The 27,205-nt window shown below is 42.7% G+C and overlaps 1 protein-coding gene across 1 annotated transcript in view; it reads left to right on the top strand.

Moving 5' to 3' along the window:
- Positions 1-27,205, top strand: part of PLPPR1 (phospholipid phosphatase related 1) — a 62,334-nt gene that overhangs the window by 32,399 nt on the left and 2,730 nt on the right. Inside the window, exons 3-6 of the mRNA XM_030237537.2 lie at positions 10,148-10,280; positions 19,021-19,271; positions 24,853-25,029; positions 26,909-27,040. Coding sequence (XP_030093397.1) covers positions 10,148-10,280; positions 19,021-19,271; positions 24,853-25,029; positions 26,909-27,040 — 693 coding nt within the window. The remainder of the gene's footprint in view (positions 1-10,147; positions 10,281-19,020; positions 19,272-24,852; positions 25,030-26,908; positions 27,041-27,205) is intronic.

Raw genomic sequence — 27,205 nt, 5'->3', positions numbered from 1 at the left:
GATGGTGGGTCACAGCCATGCCTTGATTCCAGAGCAATGACATTAGTGGGTGGTTGATCCCTTGATTGCTGAAAAAACATTGGGTAATGAGTGTTGCTCTTTATTTGGATCTTCTATTTAAATCCTTGCTCTGCCAAAATTTTATGCTAACATTTCAAGTTTTGCTGCACTGGATCAGCATTTTCCTTGCTTTTTAGTAACCCAAGAAGCTTTTCTTAATTACTATTCTTTATGAAATGCTGAGTTGGAGTCTTGACTGGGCAGTGCTGGGTTAATGGTCAGACTTCAGGATCCTAAAGCCCTTTTCCAACACGAGCAGTTGTGTGATTCTCTGAAGAGCGTTTCATTTGTAGTTACCATAGCCCATGTTAAACACAAAGAATGAAAGGCTGTTGTGAATGCCAGGTAAGGTTGTTGGGTGCTGAAGAGATCTTCAGCTCAGCGCTGTGTGGAGCTGGACTCTGTGAGCTAACCCATCCCATGCAGACTGTGCAGGAATGCTGGCCTGGGTCCACAAGGACAGTGATCACCCTGGGTGATGGATCCAGGGCTGGTTTAACTGGTAAACTCTGCCTCTTGGGCTGTGCTGTTGCACTGGACACATTGCTCCACACAGAGGAGGCATGGTCAGGGTCAGCACAGGGCTCTTGGCACCATGCTTAGCACCAGTGATCTTTAGGTACAGCCTCAGGGAGACAGCAGGTCAAATTTCCCTGGCAATACATTTTTATTTCCACTTTAATTGCAGTATTTATTAATGCATTGTTTAATCACATTATTTAATTAGTTGTATTGCTATATTGCATTAGTAATACAGAATTCAATTATTTAATGTTCTGTTACTTAATATTGGGTTAACCTTCAACCAGGGCATATGTCAGAGGTTTTTCTGTCCTCCTGACTGGTGCTCATCACAAGGTGTTTATAGGAGTAACTTTATTTTATTTCTCATTCCCACCTTTTCCTGAAAGACCTTCTTCTCTTTGCACAGTATTTTCACACTTTGCTTCAGTTTGTAGCTGACTCTGCAGACCAAATTTTGGCAATAATCATCAATAAAAAGGTTATAAATGAGACAGAAAGTGCTCTCAGATTCTCCCTAAAGTCCGTATTGCACTTCCCTGCTGGTTAGTCCATTCAGAGTGTGAATATCCTCATCTGTCATGCTGCCTCTCACTCAGCCTGCCCACAACCTGGGAAGAGATTTTTGATCCAGTCGAATGTCCCAGGGATTTCAGTGCAAGGAGCAAATGCAGCCCTTTCTATTTAGACTGTGATGATTTGTACTCTTTAAAAAAACCCTCCCAAAACCTCCACACAAACAAAGGAACCCACACAGCTGTGCATCGTGAGAGGGAGCGCTGAGGGCATTCACTGTAAGTTAAGTTGTAGCTCACTCCCTACCCTTTGCCCTCAGGAGGAATCTCCAAAATTGTGCAGCTCCACCACCAAGACACTACTTAAGGTAATGCCATTACCTTTGCAATTACTCGTTTCTCCTCTGCACAACTCTTACTGCTCCACTTCCTAATGGCAGAACGGCTGCTTTGGCAAATGGTTGGTTTGATGGGGCAGCAAATTTGATCTCTGTGTTGCTTTCACGTTACCGCTGTCCTGACACCTCGAGACACGAGGGGAGTGATTGCTGGTGGAAGCCAGTAGCCATAAGGTACTAGCTCATAATAAAATCTAAAAGGGCTTCTGGAGCTGCGGAAGGTATCCCAGGGGTCTGTACAAGCTCCCTCATCTGAGACACAAGCAGCATTAAGTGCAGTCCTGTGTGCATGGGTCTGGGGAGGACTCAAAGCCGTGATTTCAGCACAGCTTGGAGGTGTTACAGTGCTGGCAAGCCAAAAGGGAACATCTTTGTGAATTTAATGGAATATCTTTGTGTCTCTGTCATTTGGCTACGACACTGGGCATGGAGAAAACGAAGGCATGTGTTTTATTTCTGAGAGCACTTTGCAGAAGTGCGGCTGTGGCTTGGTACCTCTGTACCTGCATTTCCCTGCACTTTTAGTGGCAAAATAAATGTGACTGGCCTCGTTTTATGCAATTTTGTTCGTTGCTTTTGAAAAATTTCTCTAAAAATACTCTGGGATGACTCCACCACATTCATCAGTGTCCCTGAAGACTAGCTTTCCCTGTTATGAGGTTACTGCAAAGCAGCCAATGCCCCAGCTGGCACTAAACAATCCTTCCAGAGTTCAGCACTGCTGCCTGCTCTGCTCCATCCAATGTGATTTATCTACCCACCCGAGAGGAGCAGAGAGGCTTAGGAACAGAGCCAGCTCGCTGAAATGAATACTGAGCAGTGGCAGAAAGCTTCAAGGGCACTGTTCTCACTGTTCTTCGTTACCTTAAAGTGAATAGAAAGTGCCACTACCATTTTCACACAGACTTTAGTTTCTTTCCTTCTGTTTCCAGGTGGGAAGTAGCAGCCTAGATGTAATCTGTTAACTGTCCAGTGCTATTAATTTGTGCAAAGGAGTATTTGTTTTCAGATAATGTTGAAATCAGTCAAACCAAACCAGTCTGATTATGAACTAGAAGCTGAATTACAGTTTTGATCTGAAGTAGGAGAAAATCATTCAAACTTCTCTCTACAGTCTGCACTTACCTCTCAAACTTCAGAAACATCCTTCTTCTCAATGGTTCTCCTATTCTGTCTCAATTCCTTGCCTTTGGCTCAGCACAGCCATGTTACTACAGTGATTTATTTCTGTAAGGGAAGCCAGGGAACCTCTGCCTGTTGTGGCTGATTCCCCTGTGGCTGCTCAGCTGCAGATGCCAGTAAAACCAAGAACATTAGATGCAGCTCAGAGCTCTTTTACAGCAGCTCTTTCCCAGCCTCTCCAGGCAGGAATCACCAGGCTCTGCTGACCACAGTGCTGCCAGAAGGCACAGCCTGCTGTGCCACAGCCTGCTGCCCACCATGCTTCACCCTTCACAGCTGGCACAGCTGGCTGTGTCCTCTGCCAGTGGTGACTTGCCTTCCCCTCCTGGAGTCTTGCCAGGGCTGGTGAGGTGGTGAATGGGGAGCTGGGATACCAAGGAGCAAGGCAAAAAAGAATATAAACATTTACACAGGGCAAACGTGCTCTGTGTAAATGTTTATATTCTGCTGTTTGCATACCATTCTGGAAGAATTAATATGCTTTCTTGGTTTGGTGCAACACTTTCAGGCACTTCTGTTGACAGTGTCTCTGGGACCCTGTGGTGGTCCCAGCCACATGCCAGTTTGTGAGGAACAATGCAGAGCTGTGGAAAATGTGTATTCTCTTCTTTAGAACTTCAGTATAATTATTTTAGACAGTTTTATCACAGTGTATAATGGTTTTGAGCACAACCCTGAGACAGTTTTGGGTTTTGAGCAGGCTAGAATATAAATTGTGGATTTCAACCCTTTTGACTTAAAAAAGAGAAAACAACAAAGCAATTTTCTTGTTCTGGAAAAGTACTTGCAACTGTTCTTTGCATTGTTTTCATTCAACAACAACATCCACCCACTCCAAAACAGAATGAGGTGAGTAATTGAATGCAGATTGAACCCATTGAGTTTGTATCCTTGGAAAATTAAAAATGAGCTGGCATTGCAACGCTCAGCTGAAGACACTGTTTCATTACCTTGTATAGTTTTGCAAAATACAGTATTGATTCCTGGGGCCTGAGAACACCTGTCCAGGGTGTGGTGGCAAAGACAAGAGAGTGTCTGAGGGAGCTCTCAGCTGGTCCCTGTCCTCAGGAATATCAATGATAGTGATCTTATCAGGGAAAGCCTCTGCCCACTGGGCAGGCTTGGGTCAGGGCCCTGTCTGTGGATCACAGCAGAAATCCTGTGTCCTGGGGAGGGTGTTGAGGCAGACCTCAGCTGCCCTTTGCCTTCTGAGGTGCCTTTTCTCAATACAAATGTTGCTAAGTGTTTGCCACCTGGCTTTGACCATGGAATGTCTCAGCTTCACAATGTCAATACTGGGTCCTGAGGGTAGCAGATAGGATGGGAGATCAATATTCCTCAGGGGCTAAGGCTAAATGTGAGGGAGATCTAAGGAATTAAGGAATTCACAGCAGTAAGTGAAAGTCAATATAAGCCATGTTCTTAGTGGGTACTGTGGAGAAGAGGAAAACAGACTGTTCAGATCACAAGGGGCAACCTTGCAGGGGATACCAGCTTCAAAAATTGAAATGCTTTAAAAATTAGGCAAACTTTAACAATGAGGATGGGCAAACATTGAAGTAGAGGCTGTGGGATCTCCATCCTTGAAGTCATGAGCTCCCATGTAGAGCCTGAAGAACATCCCCATCCTGACTGCTGCTGTTGTAATGCAAACCTCAGAGACACCACAGTGCAAAAGACAGAACTGCTTTTGGCCCAGCTCAAGCCAGTGCTGATGAAACACCCTCTGGAACATTTTGCAAAGGTCACCTTTTTGTGAAGAGTCCTGCTTCTCCCAGGGGGAGTGTGTGTGGAGTCATGCTGACACTGGCTGATTGAGGTTGAGAGCCCCACAACCCTCATCTGCTGCTATTCTCTGTTTCTGAGCACTCTGTGTACAGCTTGTCTCACAGCCAGTGCCTCCCTCACATCCTCTCCTCCCCTTGGCTGCTGCTGTTCTAATGCTGGAGACTTGATTAATTTGGTTCTTTCTATTTGTGACATTAAAAATGCAGCCACACACATCCTTGCACAGGATTTGGGAAATGTCATATGGCTTGCTGAAACCTGCCCAGAACTGAGAGCCATGCTGTCCCAAGATCCAAGTTCAGTTTTGTTTGCTGCAGAGATTTTTGTGTGTTGCAGCATGTCCCTGGGTGGGGTTTCAGTGTGAAAAGTGGTGTTAGAAAGTACTGACTGTGTCACTAGGGTGCTGTTTGAGTAAACAAGCTGAAGGATTTAAAAGCTCACAGAAATCACAGTAATAATAATTTAATACCTAGGAAAGACAGATAGGTCATGTCTGCACTTCACATGATTCTCCCTAATATAGGAACTCCGTTGTCTTCCTGTGATGGGAAATAACATCACTTGTACTTTTTCATGAAAAGCAGCAGAAGGAAGTAACTTTCACAGAGAGGCAGACTTGAGGCAGTCCCAAGCTGTGGGCACAGTGGTGCATCCTGCTTCTCTCCCACGTATCTTGGCTGGTGCTCCTCCTTCTTTATCCGTGTGGAATTGCAGCTGAAATTAAGACGGTGAGAACTTCCACACAACCCCAGTGCTCACTGCAAGTGTGAAAAAATTACAAAAATAGTGTTTTCACGTTTGTGACGAGTGAGTGAGTGAGTGAGTGAGTGAGTGAGTGAGTGAGTGAGTGAGTGAGTGAGTGAGTGAGTGAGTGAGTGAGTGAGTGAGTGAGTGAGTGAAGGGGAGGCAGGAGGGCTGTGAGTGTCACCAAAACTGCAGGAAAAACAAAAACTCTCCAACAACATTTTTAGTATTAGAGAATGAAGGCATTACTTTATTTCCAGTCAGGATGTTGCTCTTCTCAGGATGTGTAACAAAAATCATTTCATCCTCACCTAGGCCAGGTGTGCAGAGAAAATCATTCTATGCCACACATATTTTAAGATATTTTTACACAGTCAAAACCCATAGATATTCATTGGTTTAATGTTCATTGGTTCCAAGTTGCTTGGTTGTTAGTATTTGGCTTCCTATTGCCTGCAGATATTTTCACCTCTGGTGCTAAGCAGATCCTTATTCTTCTCTCTCCTCCTCCAGACCAGGGGTGTTGTTTGGAGTTGATGGTCTATTCATGGCACTTGATGGCCACTGATGGCTGTTACCTTTGATGTATCTTCTGTTCTGCTCCCAGTCTGTAGACACTTTAAGCTCATCAGGCCTTCACCTGGTGGAACAATGCCCTAAAGGAAAGAGGAAATAAACCCTAATTCCCTTCCCCCGGGGCAAAGATGAGCATATGTTGGACCTGATGATATCAAAGTGATGATTTCCAACCTAGTTCATTCTGCGATCCTGTGAAAACTGACCAAAGTTATAAAATTTAAAAAAAAAATTATAATTAGGATATTTTCCAACATGAGGTGCAGCCTCTGCCAGCAGCTGTGGGACAGCAAGGAGGCAGTCAGGGCAGACCCCAGTGGAGGAGTGAGCTGAGCAGCTGGAGGGGCAGTGAATCTGTAGTGGGTTTTCAAAGGGAAGAACACAGAGGTGAGACTGGGGCAGTATGACTGGAGCACAGGAGGAACCAGATTGTGGCACTCTATATGCACAGGAGTTTGGAGAAACATGACTGAGGAGAAATATTTTGACTGCTGGAGAAGTGAGCAAAATCATGGCAAGGGAGTGAAGAAGAGATGCAATCCTCACCTTTGCTGCAGCATTTGAACTGAGGTACAAGGCCAATGCCCTGTACTGAGAAAATCTGACAAAAGGAGCAAAATGGGTTAAAAGCTGGGCCCATCCGTGCCTGTTAGCACCATTAAAAATTATTCTTCTAAATTTAATACAACTCTTCAAATCAGCTCCTCAACCTTGCCCCACTGCACAATTACTGCAGGAGGGCAACTCCAATATCCCACTGTTCTGCAACCTCCTTTCAGTTGTACCACAGACACATTCCTGGATAGTTTATTTTAGTTCTTCCTCACAGAAACAGGTCTTCTTGATGTTCACTTTTTGCTTTTTTTTTTTTTTTTTAAACAAAATTGTTAAAAATGATCCTTTGCATGAGCTTATAGGAAAGTGCTACAGGAAAAAAATATTCCCATGTCCTTTTGAAAGCAATAGTTCCATTATTTTGTTGATTAAATTGTTAATTAAATTTACGAACTGTCAGTAATCTGTACAGGAGTGCAGGGAGTATCAGGTGCTAATGCTGTGCTGAGAACTTGAAAGGGGAAGATGAGACATTTCTCTGTCTGAAAATGTCAGCTGAAGGACTATCATGGATAAAAGACTGTTGAAGAGGAAAATGGACAGATAATTTTATCATCTGCTGGGTCAGGATGAGCCAGGAAATAAGTAAAGTGTGTGCAACAGAGGGCTTCGAGAGCTGAACATTGAGGGGCAAGTATTTGGTGACACTGCCAGTAATGGGAAGGCAGGGAAAATTGATGAAGTTTTCTCACTGGAGAGGTTGAAATCAGAAGAGGAAAAATGCCTGCTGGGTAGGTACTTCTAACTCATACTGGGGCTTTGGGTCATCCTTGTATTTTTACCTGGTAGTAATAGGAAATGGAATGTGATCAAGAGTTCTCAAGCAATATGTCCTCAGTGTAGATGAGCTGCTATTTTATTCAGGAAACCAAGAATAAAAACACATGCAGGGCACTACTTTTGCTTCCCTATTACCTACACCGTGCCAGACTGCAGGTCACTTGTGCTTTCAATCCAGAGCAATGCTCCTGACATTTCTACTGTCTAATTAAGCAAGTATGATACAGAAGCTCATTAACCTTGCATTGTTTTCCCAAAAGGAAATAAAATCTGTTAGCTTGCTGTTTTCTTTTTCAACCCATATTTAGGTACAGAGTCTATATTTAGATGTCAGCTATAGAACTGATTTGTAACCATTCCTGAAGTGCTGATTCTGTTTTGGCAGGAGCTGAGGTACTCAGTAGTGCTGGTGATGGATTCTGGGAGGCCAGCTGGACAACTTGGCTGGATGTGGACCTGCTCATGCAGCGTCCTCAGGGTTTAAATCACGAGAATCAGTGGAGTTACTTGATTTCAGAAATGCCTGGGAAAGAAAAAAAAAAAACAAACAAGTTCTTTGAGAGCTATTCAGACCACATTCAATGCACACAGACAGATTAGCTTTCAGAATCAGGTGTCCAATTGCCCATTGAATTTTTAGGAAACAGCAAGACTGACTTTCTAGAGAGCCCATATTAAGCATATTAAAAAAGAAATTTCAGCAACTAAATTCAGTGCCAGAGATGACATGACAAGAATGGTCCAGTTATGTTGAATCACTCTGTATCTCCACACAAACACAGCTTTATTGCCATTTACCTAAACTAAAGGCAGTATTCATTTTAAAAAATCAAATTTTGAACTGTTATGCTGTAGGAAATCTGGGATAATTCTGCTTAAATCAGTGGAATGGAACTGAACAGATTTACAGCCTGGCAAAATTTACTCCTAAATCTAAGTGGAACTAATCTATGCACATGGGACTCACTAGGAGTATGCCAGACAGCTAGATTTATAGAAACAAAGATGGGAATTGAAGCAGGAAAATGATCCGTTAACTTCTGATGTAAAGGAACTTTAAAGATGGATGTACAGTTACAGGAGGACTGTTAGTGTGTTTTGGGACAAGTCTCTCATGTTTGAAAAGTGTAGGATATTTTAAAGGCAAGTAGCCCCTGTGTTCACAGAGTAGAATTCCCTCAGGGTGTGAATCATCTCTCAGTGAGTATGTACAGCCCCGGGCAGAGAGAGAGCCAAAGCAGTAATTCAAACTTCTGAACATTGTAATAATTCAAATAATAAACGGGTTGAAACAGAGTGTCACTTTCAAACTGCTTTAGTGCAGATGGTCTTTTTCTTAATTCCCAGCCCCGTCGTTAGTGAGCTGAGCTTATTGAACTGCTTGCCAATTCTGTTAAGAGCAGATGGAGTGAAACGGGATAAAGGCAATATTTCAGTGCAGCTCCCATGCATCAGCTCCCCTCCAGATGCCATTATCGACATGCATTTTACAGCTCCACAGCTCTTGCCATCAGCGGGTAGAATTATAAAGAGGTTGAGCATACTTGGCTTGAATGTCAATAATCAATAAGGACACTCATCTGGCTTAATAAGGATAAATTGTTGCCCTTGAAACAGCACACCATTCCAGCAGTCAGAGTGAACTAAGGTGACTTCCTTGACATTTATACTAACTCAGGGTGTCCGTGCCACCCTGTGTGTGTGTACACAAACACTTCTGTTATGCATTTCTCTGACTGTTCCCTAACACTATGGATTCTCTTGTGTATGTCCTGCAGTAATGTATTAAATTAATAATCTCGAGTGCTTCCCCTTAAAAGCTCATTTCTTCCTCATCAGGCAGGCTTTTTTTATTTTAAAGACTTTAATTACAAACTCTGTCTTTCTAAAAGGGTCCCAGTTTCCCTTTATAAAGCCTGCTGACAGAACATGGTGGGTGATATTTTCAGATTTTCCTGCTGTATGTGGATCGTCGTTGCCTCTAAAGCCTGTGATTAAATTCTGTCCAGCTTTAGAGAGGGTAGATAGGCCTCAGTGCAACAAAACTACATTAGTTCTGAGTGCTTAAGAAATTATCCTACTCCTATGGGAAGCAGCTATTATGTTTATAGAAAGCATGAATGTTCAGATCACACAAAAATATGTAATACATAAGCACAACTAACATCATAATCAGTGGTTGTGTGGAGACTTCATTTTTGATAACAGAACATGTAGTCAAATATTGCTCTTTCTCACAGTGTTTTAATAACAACAATCCTTGGTTTTTACCAACAATTCTGGTCTGTTATTGCCAACAGTCCTTGAACGGCTCCACGGCCATCCAGCTATCAGTGTTTGAGATGTACACACTACACTCTTATCTTCTGGGAACTGAGAGCTCTAAAAGGATCTCACTTTGAACCTTGTTCTGAGGGTCACAAGAGAGTGGGCTCCAGTTATGGTAATCTCCCACCCTGGGCACAACTCAAGTTGGTAGCTTTTTTTGAAAGTTCAACAACAAAAATATTATTTCACTTGGGTTATTATTCGGACAAGAAAAATAAATTTCCAAGGCTGTTAGTGAAAAAACAAATGCTCATTAGACAGCAGAGTTTCTGGGAACAGACAGTGTCTCTGATATACTCAACAGGGGCTAAGTCTAGGTGCAGCTCATCAAGGCTGAGGCTTAATGAGCATTTCTCAGCTCAGTGCAGCCAGAGGAGGGGGATGAGATGCACCACCACAATCCTCCCCGTGAGTGAAGTCAGCTTCTCTGGGTCCCTGCACCACTGAGTGCAGGAATGATCCCTCTCCAGAGTAGGAGCTGGGTGTGTGTCAGTGTCATGCTGAGCCCCACAGTCCAAGTGCAGGGTTCCCAAAACACAGAGCTGTGTAGCACTGTCTGTGGGCTGGAACCAGACACCCATGTTTCAGTGTTTGCTCATGTAGTTTTTAACCTTCTCTTTCTTTCCCTTTCCTTGGCAGATTTTTATTGGTGAGATATCCATGTATTTCATAAAATCAACCCGAGAAACCCTCATTGTTCAAGAGAAAACTATTTTGACTGGAGAGTGCTGTTACCTGAACCCACTGCTTCGAAGAATAATACGTTTTATAGGTAAGCAGCCTGTGCTTTGGTTTTTGCTTGCACCAAACCAGGACGAAACACGCTGACAAAGTACATCACAAAATTAATTAAGCTGTGAAATCTTTGCAGGCATCTTCCACCTTAGAGGGATAGTCCCCTCAGGATTTCCAAGGTAACTTTCAAAATTTGCCATATCATGCTGGCTGGAGCTGGTTTAGATCATATTCTGCTGAGCTTAATGCTTTTTTGAGACCCTTAAAGAAAGGTTTTACCAATCAAATCCTTATATGAATAAAACCATCATTTCTAGTTTATGCAAGCTACCCATTTTAGTTACAAATTTGTCCTCACCAGCTCATCTATCTGGCATTTTCTTTTCAGCTCTAATTTTCACATCCATAGCTCTGCCACATAATGTTCAGCTGAGCACAGCGTAAAAAGCCCAGAGCTCACTTCAAAATAACAGTATTATTTTCATTGTATTTGCTTTTTCTTAGACTCTTCATTGAGTTAATTGCTGAGAAATGAAGTTCTGTCATTGAACCATTAGGAAGTTGCTTTTTATGGTGCTTGCAAACTGCTTTACCCTCTTCACACTGCTGATGAGTCCCAAGTTCATGCATGGGATGGGATGTCTGGCTGATGGCAAGGGCCAGCGCCTCTTCAGAATGCTCCCCACTGGCCAAGAGGGGCTTTGCCATCACTACACTGCCCTCCTTGTGCACTCTCAGAAGTGAAGCACCCTCTCACAGAGAGCTGAGCCCAAATTCATGGTCTGACTTAGAACAAGCAGTGGGGGGGAAAAAAGCCGAAAGTATCTGGGGCGCTTCTTCCCTGTCACTGCTTGACTTCTGAGCTCTGCCTGGAAGGAAGATGTCAGCTGTGGCCATGGCAGGTGTTGTGTTGCTTCCATGGAGCACATCCCTGGCTGCAAGCAGGGATACTTCCTCAGAGCACAGAGTTGAAGGTGCTAGCATATTTGTCATCAGCAAATGACAAATGGAGGAAAACCATGGTTTTCCTTCTCCTTCAGCTCTCTCTGTGCCCCCTGCTTTAGGTATGGAAGGTAGGGAGTGAAATATGCCTTCTGCCACCATGGAGGTGGAAGCAAACCACCTGTGTTTTGGTCCTTGGGCCTGGTCTGTGTGCTGCTGGGGGGAACAGAAAGACACAGAAATGCAGTTAAGAGTAAAACACCCCTGAACTTCACATAACCTCCAGGATATATTGATGGACAGGAAACTGCCATTAAGAGAGAAGCAGGGTACCAGTGTCCACTGGGCCACTCAGGGCTTTTTGACTGTTCCAGTACATTTGGCATGTTGCAAAGTCCCAATCAAGCACTCTTGCCTGAGGGGTCAACACTACAAGCCCTTAGATCATGGAGGCTAAGTTCTTGCTCAGTATGTTTTCTTATAGTTAGCTTTATTCTTAAACATGCTGTTGTTTCTCTTCTGGTGGAAGAGGAGGAGGTAGCAATGATAGAGTGGACTCTCAGAGAGCAGAAGGACATAAACCATGCTAGGGAAATGATTCTTGGCTTTGCCAGCTGTGTTTGTTTTCCTGAGAAAAATGAAGTTAATATTATTAGAAAAGGCTTGAAGTCTTTGCCTTGTCTAAAACTACACAGTGTGCTTGTTTTCCTCTGAAAACTTTTCCCTGCCTCTGCAGTGAAATGAGAGAAGTAGAATTTGTTGGATGAAATAATTATGAAAGGAACTGAAGATAACTGCATGTTTTTCATTTTTTCATTTCACCTGTGTTTTGAAAACATGGCATGGACTAAGCACCTGGAGCCTGTGCCTGGATGATCCAGGAAAGTTAGCTCCATACTTAGCCCGCTCCAAAATGAAGCTTCCCAGGTGTTTGGCTATGCAAAGACAACTAGATTGCTTGTACATGGAGTTCTCTATGTGTGCCTTTTCTTGATAAACTTTCGGGCCAAAAGTTACAGAGCTGATTAACTAAGTTCTCTTACAAGTAAGTTCTCTTCCCTAGCAAGCTGTCTGGCTTGTTGCAAAAAAAGTTTTCTGCCAATTTCATTTTGGTACCCAGAGGTTTGAGCAAGTCTTACTGAGTACCTGCAAGAAGCAGTTACTTAACTCCTTGGAAAATTGCCTTGTAAGGCATTACAGTTTATATTATTCCAAAGGACGAGAAAAATCCTGCAATGTGTCTGGTTCTCATGTGTCAGGAAAAATGAACACTATTGTCTGACCCTGCAAGTGACATCATGGAGAACTTTGGGAGTTGCCGGTCCCAAATTTTAGGAGTGCAAAGAGGCTTTTTCTCCACACCCCCCCCACCTCCCTGCTCTGTAATGGAAGTTGCTGGGAAGAGATGGGATTTTAGGAATTGTAGTCTAAATGTGCTTTCCACAAAACAAGCAGAAAGCTGTACATACTTCACTGAATGTTCATTTATATTTTGCAAGAAAAGAGACGCAAAAAGGGAAACTTTAAGCTGTCTTTTGGTCCTGTGAAATACAAGGACTCTTGTAATCTCCATTGGATCCTCTGGCTGATGGATTTGAGCTTTTCTGCTCTTACTTTTCTTTCATGTATATAGAATTAAGGACTTTTTTGCACTTTGAAAGCAGAGCAAAACAAAAACCCTACAGTTTTTCTGGAATGCTAACAAAGCTCCATGTTTCTTCTCTGTTTTTTTTTTTCTATCTTGTTTACTGTGATCTCTGTTGATTCTCTCCTTGTTTTCCTCAAGGTCTCAGCACATGTCTGTTTCTACAAGCCTCCCCTCCTGAGTTTAGTCGAGACTCTTAATGTTGAGCTTTGTATTAAATCTCTCCCTGATTCTTTGTCTACATGAAGCAGAGCCACAATTTCTTCTTGCTTCCTGGCCCAGACAGGAATTCTTCATGCTGATTGACATTTGCTTTTGTGGCAAAAGACTGCCTCTCACCTTGCTGCAGTGTATATCAAGTTCTATATCACAGCCTAGATTGGTGAAACCTGCTATGTTCCCTGTATTTAGAAAAACACTTTATCAGTGAAAAAAAGCTGGCTTAGCTTGGAAACATCAGACTTTGATGTATGCTTCAATTTTTTCCATCTTCCTCTTTATCTTTTACAGCTGCTTTCACAGACTTTTTTTTTTAAGGTTTTGAGGTCAAACTACTGATGTGCAATTGCTTCAGAACATTTTTTTCTAAAATATTGCTGCTGCACTGCTTTACTTTAGGCACATCCTCTCTCCTCCCTCCTCTCCCCACCCTTCCCAGCAGTTCTGTCATCAATTTTTGATGCCAAAACTTGCTGTTTATGTGCTGAACCTTTGAGAAACTAATTGGTAGGGGTGGCTGTTTCCTGGGCCTCTGCCTCTTCTCCCTGTCTCCCAACTTGATCATACACAGCCTTTTGTATATTTATCCATTCTGTCTTGTAATTTCACATTCAGCACTTTGTTAACATCGTTCCACCTTGCATTTGCGTCTGTGTTCTACTTAATCCTTTGTATTGCAAATAGAGGTTATAAAACATTGTAGTGAATGGTTTCAGTCAAGCTTTTAGTCTTTTTTTGTGCAGCTGCTATCATACCCCCAGGATCAGGGACTCAGACCTCCCTGACCCAGTCTGACAGGGTGAGTATGGTATGTATTGTGTTGCATTTCATTATATTAGGTTTCTAATCCATGTGATTAAGTTGTCTACCTGCAAAGCCCTGATAACATGCAAGTAGCCCCTTTCTAGTTCAGATATCTAGAAACTCAGCATGCTTCATCAGTTTGTTACCAGGGGCTTTTACTTCGGATGCGCATAATTTGCCATTAACAAACGGTGTAGATCAGCTTCTGTTGACATCTTAATCTAAAGCATGGTGACACTTCACAGTCAGCAGGCAGCTAAATAATTAAATTAGGGCTTTATTTCAGCAAATTAAGATTTTAGTTCGGCAAATAAAGGTTTACAAGATTTATACACACATTGAGTTTATTGTAATAGGATAGATATACCCCAGAGCTCTGATGTCAATTCCCTGAGCAGCTGCACGAGACAGCTTACCTGACCTTGTCCTTCTGTCTGCCTTGCATCTGAAGTTCCTTGTGAAAGAGTGCATGTTCTGTTATTAACTGGCTGCCTTTCAGAGGGGCTCGAGCTGTACTTGGGGGTGTTGCCCCAAACCCAAACAGCTGCAGCAGCTTGAACAACCTTAGATGTTATCACTGAAGAATCTCCACAAAGAGGAGCAGGTCACTGTGCTGGGGATGCATCAGCCCTTACAGTTCTCATTGAGGCTCTGAGCTGGCAGCTGCCTCCATGAAAACTGGTGGTTGTGAAAGCAGTGAAGAAGGAAGATACCCTGTACATCTGTCAGCAGGAGTCTTGAGCCTCCAGAGGACTTTTGCACTGGGAACTGAATTTCTTCTGGCATGGTCAGACTCAGGAGGTTTTAGATCCCTGGAGTAGTGAGCTTTGTGGGGTTTTCAGTGGAAGATCATAGTCAGTCTTAGAACGAGGTTTGAGTGCTCAGAAGCTTGATGTTGAGCCTGTTCCTGATGCCATGGCAACAGGACAATAAAGTCCCCTGCAATCCCCATCTCTCCTGTTGTAAAATGGATTAATGATACAGGCCTCTTTTTACACACCCTCTAAGGTTAAAAGAAGGGTGGTTTAGCAGAGTCTGAGCCACAGGACTATAGATGTATGGCTTTATTGGATGCACAGGATTCTTACAGCAAAACACGGGCTGGGGATCAGCATTTCCATAGAGCCCTGAGTCCTTCCAGGGACACTCTCCAATGAAACTCTAATCTTTCTTAAAAACAAAGGGGTGGGAAAGGGGTTAGGTTAGTATGAGTGTGCATGTGAAATGTGAACACTTTACAAGTTAGGCTAGGACTGACAAATTCAGATAATTGGGACAGAGAGGAGTGCCTAAATAAATATCCTTGGTAGAAAACATGATGGTATGTTACTGAGGAGCTCAGCTTCTGATGTCTCATGAACCCTTCTGTGCATTGTTTCTTTTGTCACTTTATTTAAGGGTTTCATGATTTTTCCTTAATAAAGCCTTCTACTTCCTGATTTCCACCCACTGGCTTCTCACTTGTCTCTCCCCAATGTCTTTTCAGCTGTTCTTCTTCAAGTCCCAAGGAGGGTTTTGTTGATTTTTGTTGTGGTGGCGATTTGGTCTTTTTTTTTCAAATCAGTGGCACTTTAAATACATCTAATAGCGAGAGTTTGCACAGAGACAACAAGCAGCTGCAGTGACTGATATTACATAGATTTAGGATAGAAGAAGAGAGCTTGAACATGAGCTGCAGGGAGGATAGAGGGTTCTACTGAGGCTGTAGCGAGTGACAAGAGCTGAATTCTTCTTTGGGGCAGATGCCTCTGTTAGAAAAAGCCACAGGGCTGGAGGTGGCAACACTGAGGAACAGCCACAGAAGGAGCTTGATAGGAGACAGAACATGAAAATAGGATGTGGGTCAGAGCCCAGATTTCAAGGGTTCATTTGGGACTTTCTGACAGTTATTTAGAGGGATGTGTAAGTGGAGAAATTAAAAAATGAAGCGTTCAAAACTGGAGCTGCTAAATACTTAGACTTTTCTGCCGAGGCAAATGTTAGTTCAGGTGAGATGACACAGGAAAGTCAAGCTTCAACCTCAAGTCAAGTCAACCTCATCCATCCTCAGCATTTTTTTAACAAGACTTTTCTTGTTTGTTCTTTTTCTTTTTCTTTCTTTTTTTTTTTTTTTTTTTTTTTTTTTTGTTTTTAACATTTTATTTGTCTAAGGTCTTTCGCACTGGAGGTAAAGTTATGTTAAAATCTGATCTCTGTTTTCTTGGGCTCTGGAGCAGCTGAGAGAGTAGCAGGGAGTACAGCCTGCCCTCTTATATCTGGTCTAAGCTAGTGTCTCTCCCAGTTACATTCTGCTTATTGTTTTGTCTTCTAGGCACCTCTTTCTGCTTCTGAGACACAAGCACAGCTGAGAGTAGTCAGTACAATGAGACATCAGGAGGCCTTTCCACACATAGCTTCTGCTTCTTCTTTAGGGCCTCTTTTTGCAGCCAGACTATGTGACATGAGTGGCTAGGAAGAAAGGTTGGCTTTATGTAATTGCAATTAACCTGCATCCTTTCTGCTGGTGAGCAGCTGTAGGTCTGCTTCCCACATGGCTTGCACTGTTCCCATCCTTTCTCAGCACATGCCAAGCTCTGCACTGCAGCTCATCCCCAGGTTTTCTGGCCCAGAGTGAGCACACTGGAAAAAAAGCACTGGCTGCTGAGCAGGATGACACCACCTCCCATTACGCCTGGGTGCCAAAGTCTGGAAGAGGCACATCTTCTCCCATTCTTTCTCTCTGACATTATATCACGGACATGAGCTGTATGATCCTGAAGAGCTGGGGCAACTTGCCCTTCCCATGCAGCCTTTCAGAGCAATTTGTCTGCCTCTAAAAAGCTGGCAATCACATCACTGCATTTTTGCGCTCTGGTCAGTTAGTTTAGCTGCTGTCGGTCATTGAACGAATCCATTGAACAGATGGATTCCTGAGGTACACAAACCATCAGGGGACTGTCCAGCACTGCCCAGGCACACTGGCATTACAGCCTTTAAATCAATTATAGCCAACCCTTACTCCAAGTCTCCAGGGACGTGAGGTGTCACATCCCTGCCAGCCAGACTCATTGCTGCACGTGGCTGTGATTTTCACAGAGCACAGCTTGGCAGAACTGTGAGAGAGGAGCTGCAGCAGATGAAATGCACCACAGTCAGAATGTGACAAAGGTTGCAGCCTTGGCTTGCTCTGCTCTTCTCCAGGTTGCTGCTGGCCTCAGCAGCTGCGTTTGGGCCACCACTTTCTGTGCTACCAAATATTAAGAAAATGCAAGTGTTGAAACTGCTTTTCTCAATGGAGGGAAGTACCTTTGTATATATGCACTTCCTAGAGATTGAAATAATTTTATGTAATTTGTGACCTTTTCCTGAAATGTCTTGGTTCTTGGCTTGTACTTACATGATAAAGAGCATGACCCAGACTGCCTGACACTTAAATTTCCTCTAATTATTGTAAAGGCTGGGTAATAATCCTTGCTGTACTCCCTGTGTTTTGCACAGCACATCAGAAAGTTGCTATTTAAAGCAAGCTGTGCCAAAAAAAATTAAAATTTTGACAGAGTGCTGTGTATAAAACAAGATTCTTCTCTGTCATAACTTCAGCTGTTTCACCAGGCTGAAAAGACACCCTTCTGCCTTTTTCCTTTGAACTTGCTTGTGCACTGACTAATGTAGGTGAGAAGTTCCTGATGGCTGTGGAAAGCCATGGACTTGTAATATTACCATAGGGATAAAGGAAATAACAGAGCAGTCTCTGTGCTCTCCTTTTAAACACACTTAGCAAGATAAATGGGAGGAAAACTGTCACATCATTGAAAAGGCAGGGGCCAGTCCTGCAGTCTCAAACCAGAGGAAGGCAGCCTCCTTCTTTGGCCACCACCAGCTTTTTTAATCCATTATCACATACCAGGTGATTAATAATAAATCAAAATAAACATACATGAAGAATAGCAATACTTACAGCCTCCAGAATCATCTTGCTGTGTGATGCTCCTTGCTGACCTTGGGGAAGGATGCTGAGGAGGAACAGCTCTGCAGTCCTGCAGCCCCTCCAGGCTGTGTCCCAAGGGAAGGGCTCTTCCCGTCAGTACCCCAGCGAGGGCTCTGTGCCACAGTGACACCAAACCATCTCTCCAACTGACTGGCGCAGGCAAACCCCACTCAACACTTGTATAACAAGTCCTTTTTAGCTACAGTTTAACTGTATGTTACTGTATGTACATGCTGCACTATTTTGAGTTCCTCATGTTTTTTGTGTCTCAGACTAGAGTAGCCTTTTAATCTGTTTTTTTAATTCAGTATAGATAAGCAGCGAGGATGTTACAATCATGGTGGTGCCAGCTCTTAAGATTTTATCACAGCTTTCTTAAGATAATTTCCCTCAAGCTCCAGCTCATAGTCATATTTAAACACATAACAGTCTCAGATAATTTATAATTTAATGACTTTTGCTTACAGAGCTACAAAAGAGAGAAAGCAAAACTACATGACCCTCAATATCCCTACATCAGAAGTTAGTATTTATTTGTTCTATGTTTTTACAACATAGAACAAGCTTTAATCAGTCTTAGTGATGAGAAGGGGAAGAGGGGAGCTGATTTAATCTTTCAGAAAATTTGGGTTTGGTAATTTTGCAAACCTGCTGTTCTGTGCCTTAGGTATGTAGGAATTGCATCTGAAAAATCCTCATATGTTCATAGCAGCTGTGACAGGTATTGATAGCACTCAAGGGGAGTCAGTGAATGATGTGACAACTGCAGTATTGATCAAGAGAAGCTTCACAACCCTGGAAAAGTTCCTGCATTCAAGTGAATACTTCATCTCACAGGTTATGTCCTCCTGGTGACGTGGGCTGAATTGAAGCTGTCTTCCAGAGCAGAGCACTGGGTTGCTTCCAAAAGTATATGCCAAATATTGCTGGGTTAGGATTGTAAATTTTCCCCATAAAGGTGGCAAATAGTCAAAATCCAAAAGGTACTTAATCCTTGGTAGTTATGTTAGATAGGAGAAGTATTGTGTCTCAGCACTACACTGCTCTTTCAGGTGCAGAGATCCCATTTTTTGTCATATATTTGTTATAAGTACTGAGTATGAGTATATGACACTACTCTCATTATGTCTCTCCCTCTCAGGTGTGGTGACATTGTCCAAACCTGTTTGAACAATCACTATTTTTAACCTTTCCTCACAGGAGTGTTTGCATTTGGACTTTTTGCCACTGACATCTTTGTAAATGCTGGCCAGGTTGTGACTGGGAACTTGGCTCCCTACTTCCTGACCGTGTGCAAACCCAACTACACTGGAAACGACTGCCGGGCCCACCACCAGTTCATAAACAATGGCAACATCTGCACGGGGGATGTGGAGGTGATTGAAAAGGCCAGGAGATCCTTTCCATCCAAACATGCTGCTTTGAGCATCTACTCAGCTTTATATGCCACGGTGAGTGCCAGAGATGACTGCTGACTTGCATGAGAGGTTTCTGCATTGTCTAGATGGGGCATTTTTCTTACAATGGATTTTTCAGGAAATAGAGGGTTCTCCTGGGGGCAGCTTTTTGCTTTATCAGTTGGGGAAGAGCCTCTTTTCTCTCCATTTTACCAATCCTTGTATAAATAAATGAAATGCTCATTGATTTTGAGGCACTGCCTGTGGGGGCATGAGGTCCTAGCCTTGTCTTTGCTGCTGATCTTCTAATTCAATTTTCTCTTCTCCCTGCCCCTGTCTCCTGAGCATTAAAATGAAGCTGCTCCTTCAACAGCTTCTGGGTTGCTACATTTGTTCAGGTGCCATGCGTTGTTGAACATTTAAAATGTAAATTGTGCCCTTTCAATAGAGGTCTGAACTTAGGCTGAATTTTGCTTCTCTTGTTTAGGACCTGAACTCGCATTGCAACAGGGGTTCTAATAAAAAATCGGGGCCAGAATTTTGTTGTTACCGCAGAGAAATGCACCCCAGCTGACATGCTGAATAGGTGACACTGCCGTGCAGACAGGAAGGAAGTGATCAAGTCTGGTGAAACAGATCAGCTGCTCCTTTGAGTTCTCTGGCTAAGGTTCCTGCAATTTTTAAAAACTGATCCAAGTATCTTGCAAACAAAGCAGAAAACCTTGGTGGTTTTGCCGTAAAAATCCAAAGACTTAATCTGGTTCTAATCTCAAAATGCATTAACCTAAGTCTTTTCTCTCACCATAGCTTGACTCAGAGTAGTGTCAGAGTCTGTCTGTCAGTTATAAGCATGCAAGAAAAGCCTTAAAGTTATTAAAGACAGGGTATTTACTGAGTGTTGTGCCCGGTGCTGTTGGTAGCAGACAAATGAAGCACCACATTATTACTTCTAAAATTAAGAGTCCACCCACTGCTGTTTCAGTATCCATCTGTTGGCACTGAATGTTGTGTGAATAATAATGGAAATAAACTGTAACTCCTTTGATTAGGATTTGGGAAATGTTTGGAAAGCCTGTAACATTTTGTGCACATTACTTCTGAACAATGTGCAGCCCTGTGTGAAATACAGCCCACAATATACTCAGCATGGTTGTAGCAGCTGTTTGCACCATGATAAACTCTTAGGTGGAAGTTCCAGGGTCAGGCTTAGTCCTGGTTCTGTCCTAAGATAATTACATCCTTTCATGGACTTTCCCTGCCCAGCCTTCTTTTTTTCCTAGGAGGGCAAATTTTCTACAACTGGCTGATTTCTACAGCTGAAGGGTAACACTGTTTTTCTTCCTGAGCCTAAGCCCCAGGTAGTTTAGTATTTCTGAGCTGTTGTTTTCCAGGGATATCTGCTATGGGCCTGCACTTCTCACACTGGGAGATGTCAGATGTAGCCAGGACATGGAACTCTTTCTGAGCCACAAGGTCATGAAAGTTTGCTGCTAAAGCATTTCAGCCCACAGTTCAATTTCAGCCCAGTTCTCTGCCTGAAGTCACCTTTTAGAATTAAAAATGTGTTTTCTTGTCTTTTCTTTGTCTGCCAGCTGGGAATAACATAAGCATTACACAAGAAATTCATTGTTCGTATCCAGCTTTACTTAATAGCTGTGCTGTGCACAGATTTTTGAGAAGTCTCTTGCTGATTCTAATATGCATAATAATATGGCCTACTGAACATAAAACACAGGTTATTTGCTTAGGAATAGCTGTGTTTTACATAAAGCTGAAGAATTGAGCCACGGAGCAAGAAAAATAGAACAGGTACGACATAGGGAGGCTGGAGATTGGTTCTCGTCTTATAAAATGTCTTATGAGATCTGGAAGTTTTCTCCCTTCACTGAACCTCAAATATCCTGTGCAGGTGTCTCACTTGTTCATTACTCTGCTACTGAAAACACTCCCACTGTGACTGGTTTGGCCTTGTGCATTTTTGGTGTTTGTTTTTGGTTTTTTATAATGTGGGGTTTATATTTATTCAACTAGACTTTTCTTTGTCACCTTCTAAAGAAGCTGAGGAAAACCCAAAGCATCACTTCTGTGATCTCTGCAGGTGGAAATGAATCTTTTATGCCTAAAGTAGGGGAAGGAGAAAAGGGCTGGCAGCCCTGGCTTCCATACTTATAAAAAAATAAGAATGACCTCTAAAGAAGTTTAATCGGTGTCCCAGGAAGAGATGGCAGTCACTGTACCTAGTGCAAGCTGCTATGCACTCATATGAATTTATGTTCCTTTTCCAATTAAAAAGAAATGGTTAGAAAAAGAGATCACCATTCCTGGTTCCGGCATGAATGCAGCTGATAGGATGTCAATCCTGGTTTCAGCAACAATCTAACCGCATTGGCCCAGCCCATGAGATGTCCAGGGTCCTGGGGGCACTGCCTGGGCTTGGGAGGATACCTCTTTATGGGCAGATTTCCTCAGATGTGTTTCTCACTTTCTCTGTTAATTATCATGTGCTGTCCGTTCTTCCCGTCTCTGGAAATGGGTGGAGGGCTTCAGGGGTCTTGGTTAGTTTTAATCCCACCCTGTAGTCCATGCCCATTTCCTGCGCTGTGTTGTGGTTGTTTGTCATAGAAAAATGCCCTATCTCTGGCCCCTCTTCTCCAGCCAAAACATATTTCTCATGGCCATGTTAATAACAACAATCCTTGGTTATTCCCAAAAATTCTTGTCTGGCTCCCCAGCCATCCATTTATCAGTGTTTGAGACATACACATTCCCCCACTATCTTCTGGGAGTCAAGAGCAGAAGAAGATCTCACTTTGGGCCCTTGTTTAGATGATCCCAAGAGAGTGGGAATTTTCCACTGTAGTCACAAGTTCAGTCAGAAACTTCCTTTGAAGGTTTGTTTAAGAAAAATATGATAACAACCACTTGGGTTGTTATTCAGGCAAGGAAAATAAGTTGCCAAGGCTGTTCATTAAAAAGCAGGTGCTTGTTAGACACCTGTTAGATCTTGGGAACCGACAGTGTCTCTGATACGCTCAGCATGGGCTTAGTCCAGGTGCAGTTTGTCAAGGCTGAAGCTTAATGAGCATTTCTCAGCTCATAGTGCAGCCACCAGAACCCACCCCACGACTAAAGTCAACTTCTCTGGGTCTCTGCTCCTGGACACAAATCCTCCAAGTTTTGGAAATGTTGAATAGCAAATACCTGCCACAACCCTGATCAATTCAAGGCCTTGGCACCATGAGCAGCTGCACTGAGCATTGCTTCTCTTTTACTGTAGGAATCTCTATGGTAAAAGAAACCATTGGCCATAAAACTTCTAGGACACAGACTTTTGTAATACTGGTATGAAATTTTGAATTCTCTAAGGAAAATACACTGTCACAAATCTCCTCATTTTCTACTGAAGGGACGAGACAGATTTCTTCCACTCTGCCTTTCTCATTATAGATATAATGTGCTCTAAATACATGCATATATTTGCGTATACATATAAAAATGTATGTCTATTTTAAATTTGCAGACAAAAAACCTCCTTGTCTATGATTTTGTCTCTCTGAAAAGATGGGAGAGGAATCACATGGGATAAATGCTGCTATCACACACTGCATATTGCTAAATACATTGCTCAGGTCTACTGATAAGATCACAGCAAAAAAGCTGAACTGACAAATTTTATAGTTATATCATGTGTAGTTTATTTTTTAATATGTTCTAGACATGATTTTATATTCATGTCTTTCCTCCTCTCTGGTTTCAACATTTAGAGTTATGTTAATAAATTTACTCTATGGATGGCATTGTGGGAAATTTTCAAAAACTCTCTATGTAGGAAGCCAAATGTAAGTGGCTTTGACTGAGATTTTGGTCTCTTGCACAGAGCTCTGAAACCATGCTCTAAATGGGGTAAACACTATGAGAATACAAAAAAAAAAACTTTGCTTTTGGGCCTGGACAGTGAAGATCAAGCTGCAGTGACTGGGAAGTCTGGTCAGAACGGAGAAGCTCTCCCAGTTATTTCTGAACATAGCGTGTGACTCAGGGAGAAACTGGAGCCCACCTTCTGGGAATACAGTTTGTCTTGTTTACAACCCTCCTCATGCGAGTTTAACAGATTTCCCTCAGCAATCTGTTCGCATCGCTGATTACCCTCCTTGCTAAAAATGTTCTTTTTACTACAAATTTACATTTTATTGCCGAGACGTGTAAAACTCAAATTACAGATACTTCCCATCTGTGACAAAGAGAGCCCTCCCACGTGTTAACCCAAAGATCCAGCTCCATCTCATACCTGTAAGGAGACGAGCACGTGTGAGTTGTTCCTGCAGCTGTGGTTCACAGCTGTCACAGCAGGACTGCACTCTTACTTAAAAGAGGTGATGGGTTTTCCTTGGGACCATGCAAACAGCAGTGGTGCTTCGGTGGGGAGCAGGAAAGCAATCTGGCTCCCTATTGCTCGATTGAATTGAGTAGAAGGAGTGCATAGGGTGAAGGGGTGGGTGGTAATTATTCACGCAGTGGCAGTGATTTGATTTTTTTCCTATTGTTTCCAAAGAACCTTAATGTGAGTTTTGGTGATAGGCGCAGCTTAACCTGCCAGCCAAGACTGGGGCAAGGTTGCCGCCTAGTGCTCACTGTTAGCTCTCATAAGGCATCGGCTGCAGTCAGGTTCAGGTATGAAAAACAAAGCAAGCAGCAACATCTCAAATTATCAAAGCTTTGAAAATCACGTGGGCTTACATACTTGTTGTCTGAAAAGTATTTTAATGAATTCCTTTTCCATCAGGCTCAGTTTGCTTCATCTTTGTTATTTTGTGGCTCTGGCACTAATGACAGGCTGCTAACTGTGAGCCACATGTTTTTACTCTCTGTCAGAATGTAGTAAAAAAAATTTCCAATAAACTCCCAAAATCATGTGGGGCTCGTTAAAAAATATTTTGAAACAGTGAAACTTCTTGCTCTAGAATTACATTCTCAAAATCAGCTTTGTTTTGAAAGAAACCTTTTTCACTCTATGTGTTTCCTTTCATCTTGCAGAGGAAATGGCTGGAATGGTTTCTCTCAGTGTTCTCTGTTCCTTAAACTTAAAACCATCTAGGAAACTGGAGCAGTTAGCTCATACAGATTCTAAGCACTTCATCTTCTGCACATTACAGCTTCTGCAGTAGTATAAGCATGAACTCCTGAGTCCCTTGGCAATATTTAGTTGTGTGCATTCAGAGTGAGTCTTTGCCACCATATGAACTGGTGCTTGCACAAAATCTGTAAAGCTGAGCCTGTGCATAACTGCTCAGAAAATGTCCAGTGTGTACATGCAAGAGGATATTTTACATCATTTAACACTATTGGGTTTGTACTTCTAAAATTTTTCTCTGAATTACCTGAAACCTCTTCCTCCATTTTCCAGTGCCGGTTTTTTTTTGGGTTTTTTTTGTTTGGTTTTTTTTGTTTGTTTTTTTTTTTTGTTTTTGTTTTTGTTTTTGTTTTTGTTTTTGTTTTTTTGTTTGTTTTTTTTTTTTGTTTTTAATGAATCAGGGGATTTGTCACATCTTTGCTGATTTAGGATTTGTCTGGATGGGAAAGAAAGATGCATTTCTGGTGGAACCCCTTTTTATTTTTGGTTTGCCCTTTCTTACAGATGTACATCACAAGCACAATTAAAACAAAGAGTAGCAGGCTAGCCAAGCCCGTGCTGTGTCTGGGAACCCTGTGTGCTGCCTTCCTGACTGGGCTAAATCGAGTATCTGAGTATCGAAACCACTGTTCGGATGTGATCGCAGGCTTCATCCTGGGGAGTGCTGTAGCCTTGTTTCTGGTAAGTCCATCAGTCCTTCTGTGTTCCCTTTTAATACACCACAGTTAAAAAAAAAAACAAAAAAAAAAAAAAAAAAAAAAACAAAAATCACTTATAGCCTGCAAGGTCTAATTATAGCCCCATCTCATTAAAAGTATTATCAAATAAAATCCTAACATGAAATCAGGTTAATACAAATTGGTATGCATTTGGTAACATTTGTACATTTGATATATTTCAATTATCTGAATTACTCTCCATGTTCTTACTTGATCTGTCCTAGGAAAATGCTGCAAAATGTGGTGTCAATTTCAATAACAAAAGGAGGGTGTGCTTGAGACTCCTTCTCTGTGTTGCAAAACCCCTCTGTGTGCTTCTTATTTGGCAAAAATGTGAAATACAGGGTGTTTCTGGGGCTCTGAGCTGTGATTCTGGTTCTCCATTTTGTTTCGGACCATAAAAGAAGTGCAATAGAAGGGAAAATCAAGATAAATTCCTTTGGAAATAAAACTACCTCGCTTCACAGCTTTTAAAGACAAGCTGAATTGTTCCCCCCTCACAAACATACTAACATCTATCAAAGGCCTTCCCACAGAATCTAGGAAGAGCATCTCTCCAGACTCTGAGTGTAACTGGCTCTCCTGTGGGCTGTGTGGTTTAAATGTTTTGTTTGGTGAGAGGTCTCTTGCTGAGGATTTACTCACACAGCAAGCAGTCCAGGTCATTCTCACTATTACCAAGAAATGTGCCTGGTTCCATTTAATCAAAATATGCTTCAAAACTATCCACTGCATAGCAACAGACACTTTATCCCTGTAATCAGAGGGATTAGGTTTCAAAGATCCCTTAAATCTCGATTGTCCTGTCACTGATTTTTTTTCCTATTCTGTACTTGAAAGAGCATCAACAAACCTTCAAGCGTCATTTATTCCTGTGCTCATTTCAGATAAAAAGATGTCTACAGCCTCTGACCTGAATCTCCTTGATTTTAATGTGAATAATTTGTCTGGTTCCTGCTGGGAAGGGCAATTTAATTCTCACCCATGCAATTTAAGTGGCAGCTGCCCCATCTATCAGGCCAGGACAGTGCCTGTGCTCCCAGTACCTGTTGGTGGCAGTGACAGCCAGTCCCCAGCTGTATTTTGACCTTGCAGATCTTCTGGCACCCTGCAAGTGTCAAAAGCCAAATTTCAGAGTGGTGGAAGGGGTCTCCCCAGAGGGATGCTGTCAGATCGCTGGCACAGATCCTGCTGCTTCTTTCTCAGGTCTGTAGCAGTGAAGGGGAAAAGCCAGCAAGAAATCACTCCACCAGAAAATGTGTCAGCCCCTGTGTACCTTCTTTTTTCCATGTCCTCAAGCTACCCGCTGCTGTGCATAGCTGCTCTTACTGGCATGACCATTGCCATGTGGGTGCTGTGAGTCTGGTCATGCAGAAGGGAGGGATCTCTGGGATAACCACCACAGCAGTGGTGCTGGAAGCATGCAGGAATGGTGCGAAATGGTGTCATCCAGATGTGAGGGAGGTTCAACCATCCACAGAGCTGTGTTCACTGTTTGGAAATGACAAAAGTCAGAGTCTGAAGGGAATACTTTGGCCAGTAAAGGGCATCATTTGGCTAGTCTGTGGTTCTGGGATGGTAAGGCATACATGGGGGTCTCTGCTGTGTCCAGTGTGAAATGTAAAAAGGCTGAGAACAGTTCATCACCAAGGCAGTCCATCATGGCCAGCCATGTCAGTGACCACACTGCAGCCCAAGGCTGACACAGATGATGCCTTGAACCCAAACCCAGGTTAAATTCTTTCAGTTGTGCCCCACATGGTAATTTATTCCCCCTCCAGGCTTTTCCTGGGGAGGAAACACACTGACCTCACTCTGTTTTTTTTATCTGCATTTCACAGGGGATATGTGTTGTCCATAACTTTAAAGGCAGTCATGCAGCCCCTTCTAAAACGAAGCCTGAAGACCCACGAGGAATGCCACTAATGGCTTTTCCCAGGGTGGAAAGTCCTCTGGAGACACTGAGTGCACAGGTACTGTAAATCTCCTATCCAGACCATCACCAAGCATATTTTCTCTTGCATCAGAGTAAAATGCCTCATTTCAAGCCCATTGAACAGAGTGAATCTGCATCACAGCAGCTTGTTTTGAGGCATTTATCCCTGAAACTACCAAATACTGTAGAACTTCTGCCCCCA

This window comes from Serinus canaria, chromosome Z, assembly GCF_022539315.1.
Source record: "Serinus canaria isolate serCan28SL12 chromosome Z, serCan2020, whole genome shotgun sequence".
Taxonomy (NCBI): Eukaryota; Metazoa; Chordata; class Aves; order Passeriformes; family Fringillidae; genus Serinus; species Serinus canaria.
Note: the sequence above shows the minus strand (reverse complement) of the source record. Positions and strands in the feature narration are given on the sequence as shown.